Source organism: Otolemur garnettii, unplaced genomic scaffold (assembly GCF_000181295.1).
Source record: "Otolemur garnettii isolate 467f Iridium unplaced genomic scaffold, OtoGar3 scaffold00068, whole genome shotgun sequence".
In the NCBI taxonomy this organism is placed as follows: Eukaryota; Metazoa; Chordata; class Mammalia; order Primates; family Galagidae; genus Otolemur; species Otolemur garnettii.
In genome coordinates, this window is record NW_003852463.1 from 5,498,836 (window position 1) to 5,503,761 (window position 4,926).

General features: G+C 43.7%; 1 protein-coding gene across 2 annotated transcripts in view; it reads left to right on the forward strand.

The window, feature by feature from the left end:
* The first annotated feature begins 2,187 nt into the window (after nt 1-2,187).
* The window catches only part of SNRPG (small nuclear ribonucleoprotein polypeptide G), a 10,134-nt gene continuing 7,395 nt past the window's right edge, over nt 2,188-4,926 (forward strand). For both annotated transcript variants that reach the window (XM_023515306.1, XM_023515307.1), the window contains exons 1-2: nt 2,188-2,219; nt 4,567-4,589. In XM_023515306.1, the coding sequence (XP_023371074.1) occupies nt 2,188-2,219; nt 4,567-4,589 (55 nt within the window). The remainder of the gene's footprint in view (nt 2,220-4,566; nt 4,590-4,926) is intronic.

The window sequence follows — 4,926 nt, forward strand, 5'->3', positions numbered from 1 at the left end:
GAGGTGGTGGGTTCAAACCCAGCCCTGGCCAAAAAAAAAACCCCAAGAGGACTGGATTCTAAGAGCTTCTAGATAGTTGAGGGTGATGGTCCCAGGAAGGACATGGAAGCTCCACACCTCCTCCCACTTAACCTCACCCTGGGCATCTTTTCATCTGTGTGCTTTGTAAAAGCCATTATAAGAAATTGGTAAGTATAACTTGCCCTGAGTTCTGTGAGCCACTCCAGCAAATTAATCGAACCCAAAGAGCGAAGGGGACATGAGAACCCCAAATTGAAGCCAGTCAGAAGTTGCACAGTCAGGACTTGTGACTGAGTCCTCATCCTACAGGATTTAACATTCTCTCCAGGTAGAGCGTGATTGTGTCAGAACTGAATTAGAAGACATCCACCCAGTGTTTGTTGCATGGAGTATGAGGGAAAAAATGCCACATTTGGTCATAGACGTCCTCTTCTGTTTTGATTGTTGTGAAGTTTAAAGGAAAACACAGTTTGGTGAGTGAGTGTTTTTCCCAAATCACATATTTTTGCCATAAAAATAATGATATAGGCTTGGCGCCTGTGGCTCAAGTGGCTAGGGCGCAGCCACATACATCTAAGGTGCCGGGTTCGAATCCAGCCCGGGCCCGCCAAACAACAATGACGGCTGCAACCAAAAAATAGCCGGGCGTTGTGGCAAGTGCCTGTGGTCCCAGCTACTTGGGAGGCTGAGGCAGGACACTCACTTGAGCCCAGGAGTTGGAGGTTGCTGTGAGCTTTGATGTCACAGCACTCTACCCAGGGGGACAGCTTGAGGCTCCATCTCAAAAAATAATAATAATAATTATGTAGGGCAGCACCCATAGCTCCATGGGTAGGGCACCAGCCACATACACCCAGGCTGGGGGGGTTGAGCCTGGCCTAGGCCCTAAACAGCAGTGACAACTGCAACAAAAAAAATAGTTGGGCATTTGCGGTGGCGCCTGTAGTCCCAGGTACTTGGGAGGCTGAGGCAAGAGAATTGCTTGAGCCCAAGAGTTTGAGGGTACTATGAGCTGTGGCACCATGGCACTCTACTGTGGGGGACATAATGAGACTATCTCAAAAAAAAAAAAAAAAGATGTAAGAGGAAACTACCAGGAGAGCTCATGACCAAGAACCCTTCTTATGGTTCTAGGGTGTTCCTTGGCATAGCGCTAAATACCATATGAATGTTATATAGTATAAAACTTCCAAAAACGTAGCCATTTTAAACATTTATTTTTAAAACACTAAAATCAGGCTGGGCAAGGTAGCTCACACCTGTAATCCTAGCACTCTGGAAGGCCAAAGCAGACAGATTGCTTGAGGTCAGAAGTTGATGACCAGCCTGACCAAGAGTGAGACCCTAAAAATAGAAAAATTAGCCTGGTATTGTGGCAAGCACTTGTAGTCCTAACCTGAGGCAGGAGGATTGCTTGAGCCTAGGAGTTTGAGGTTGCAGTGATCTAAGATGATGCCACTGCACTCCACCCAAGGTGAAAGAATGAGACTCTGTCTCCAAAAAATATGTAAATAAATAAATAAAACACCAAAACCCCTAAGAAAATTGAATAGGATAGTTTTGAAAAGGTACAGATTAGAGCAAGACCTCTCTGAGGACCTATACACCCACTCAGGACTGCCCCTACTCAGTACACAGTTGTTGATTCACTGGTGCCTGGTTCACATGCTGCTCTGGGTTACTAAAAGAACTCCCTTCTTCCCTCTCTGGGTCAGAGTATCCACAACTTAATTTTATTCCCTTCCTCTAAGTATATTTTTCTGGAACTTGGAGGGAAGCTAGACTTGCTTCCAAACCAGTCTTTCACATCTTGAGGTTCTATCCACATGGAAAAAATATACCAAGTGAGATAGAATTTTACATTCTGCTATATAAAATTCTTCAAAATTACCACCATTGTGAAGGAATAACTTCTTCAAGATCATGAACCTCCAAAAGGTTTCTGTGTGTTAATTTTATAGATGGGATGTTTTGAAAATTGATTCTTAGGTGGCTGTAGAACTTTCTCCTTACTTTCTCCTTTCTTATTCCTCTCGAAGCCAACTTTCACTCCTCCACTGTGCCAAAACAGCTCTTGACACTAACTTCCCTGGGACATCCTGCTAGAGCATGCGGGGGGCCACAGGTTACATTTCTAGTCATTTCTGATTTTGCCAGATAGGCCCCATGAATAAAGTTCACCCTGCCGAGTTAAAAAGTATGGGTGAGAGCTGCTTGGAAGTAGTCACTTCTTTGTGTGTTCCCATCCCTCAGGTCACCCTTCCCAGTTTGCCAGCTGTGATAGGCTGAATGGCTTGGACCCCTTCATCTATTTTTTTTTTTTTTTTTTTGGAGACAAAGTCTCACTTTGTCACCCTTGGTAGAGTGCTATGGCATCACAGCTCACAGCAACCTCAAACTCTTGGTCTTAAGCAGTTCTTTTGCCTCAGTCTCCCAAGTAGCTGGGACTGCAGATGCCTGCTACAATACCCAGCTATATTTTGGATCGCTTGTGAGCTCAGGTGACCCGTCCACCACAGCCTCCCAGAGTGCTAGGATTACAGTACAAGCATGAGCCACGGTGCCTGGCCCTTTCTTTCTTTCTTTTTTTTTTTCTTTTTGAGGCAGAATCTCATTCCATAGCCATGGGTAGAGTGCCATGGCCTCACCATAAGTCACGGCAACCTCAAACTCTTGGGCTCAAGCTATTCTCTTGCCTCAGGCTCCCCACCAGCTGGGACTACAGGCGCCTGCCACAACACCCCATCTGTTTTTTCTAATTTTAGTTGAGACAGGATCTTGTTCTTGTTCAGGCTAGTCTCAAACTCCTGAGCTCAAGCAGTCCACCTGCCACAGCCTCCCAGAGTGCTAGGATTACAGGTGTGAGCCACCGTGCCCGCTGACTCAGTAGTTTTTAAATGGGGAATATGGAACCTGTGCTATCAGTTTGTAGTAAGTGGGTAGAGGCCAGGGATGCCGCTGAACATTTTACTGGACAGCCTGCAACAATAAAGAATCATCTAGCCCCAAATGTCAGTAGAGCTGAAGTTCAGATACCCTGGCTTACCTCTTAAAATTTGCTGCCATAGTAGTCTTGCCAATGACTGACTGCCTTAGTAACTTATCAGGGTATGCAAAATCAAGTCCCAACATTCAAGCCCCTCCACCTGAAATCCAAGCATCAAATCTCACAGCCACCAATAGTTAAGTGACTATTCTTCAATGACACTGAACCATTTGTGTTTGCTGAAACTTTCTCACTTGATGTGTGGTTTTGGACAATATAATTGACCTTTTCTTTTTTTTTTTGAGACAGAGACTCACTTGTCACCCTCAGTAGAGTGTTGTGGAGTCACAGCTCACAACAACCTTACACTCCTGGGCTCAAGCGATTCTCTTGTCTCTGCCTCCTGAGTGGCGCCTGCCACAATGCCTGGCTATTTTTGGAGATGGGGTCTTGCTCTTGCTCAAGCTGGTCTCAAACCTGTGAGCTCAGGCAATCCACCTGCCTCAGCCTCCCAAGTGCTGGGATTACAGGTGTGAGCCACCATGCTCAGCCCAATATAATTAACCTTTCTAAGCCTAATTCCCCAACTACAAAATGTCATGATAATAGTACCTAATTGAAAAGTCATTGTAAGGATTTAATAAGCACTTGTGTATAAGATTTACTGTGACTTATATAGTATATACTATTAAAATACGTGGTTTTGGGTGGCACCTGTGGCTCAAAGGAGTAGGGTGCCAGCCCCATAGGCTGGAGGTGGTGGGTTTAAACCCAGCCCCAGCCAAAAACTGCAAAAAAAACAAAGGTATTAAAAAATGTGGTTTTATTTATCAAACCACATAAATATATTTCCTTCTGTAAATGCATCTATTCCCACCTTCAGTTAGACTCCATGTTTAATTTGTCTTTGAATTCTCCCATGATATTTTACACATTAAAATTCATTTCAGGCTCGGTACCTGTGGCTCAAGTGGCTAAGGCGCCAGCCACATATACCTAAGGTGGTGGGTTCGAATCCAGCCCAGGCCCGCCAAACAACAATGACGGCTGCAACCAAAAAATAGCTGGGTGTTGTGGCAGGCGCCTATGGTCCCAGCTACTTGGGAGGCTGAGGCAAGAGACTCGCTTGAGCCCAGGAGTTGGAGGTTGCTGTGAGCTGTGATTCCAGGGCCCTCTACCCAGGGGGACAGCTTGAGGCTCTGTCCCCCCCAAAAAAAGAAGGTTAAGTCAGTGAAACAACGATATTGAACAATAAGAATGTTTTATAATTCACATTAGTATAAGTATGTGGTTTAATGTAGATTAATATAGGCTAAATGCATTTCATTTTCATTATCTAATTTTCCCCCTTCCCAATTTACATTTCTTTGTTAAATGTCTTATTTGAATAACCCTTTACTCCCTCACCCTATACAGCAATACAGGTTTTTATAGTTTGTAATGTCATTATTCCTTTCATATAAGTTTAGCAAATAATTTTAACTCTACCTACTTCTGTGCTTGTTTATGTTTAAAATTTTTAAATCAGTTATATAATCTTTAAGCTTTTGCTTTGTCATATTTATGGACAAAACGTCATCATGTAAGTTTGTTTTGTTGGGGTTTTTTTATTTTTTATTTATTTTTTTATTTTTTTGAGACAAAGTCTCTCTATGTTGCCCTCAGTAGAGTACCGTGGTGTCAAACTCTTGGGCTTAAGTGATTCTCTTGCCTCAGCCTCCAAGCCCACCACAGCACTCAGCTATTTTGTTGTTGTTGTTGCGGTTGTTTAGCTGGCTTGGGCCAAGTTTGACCCTGCCACCTTCAGTATATGTGGCTGGCACCATAACAACTGTGCTGTGGGCACTGAGCCTGTTGGGGTTTTTTAATTATTCAGTTGCTTTTTACATGTATCTTGGCGGTCAATTTTTTTTTTTTTT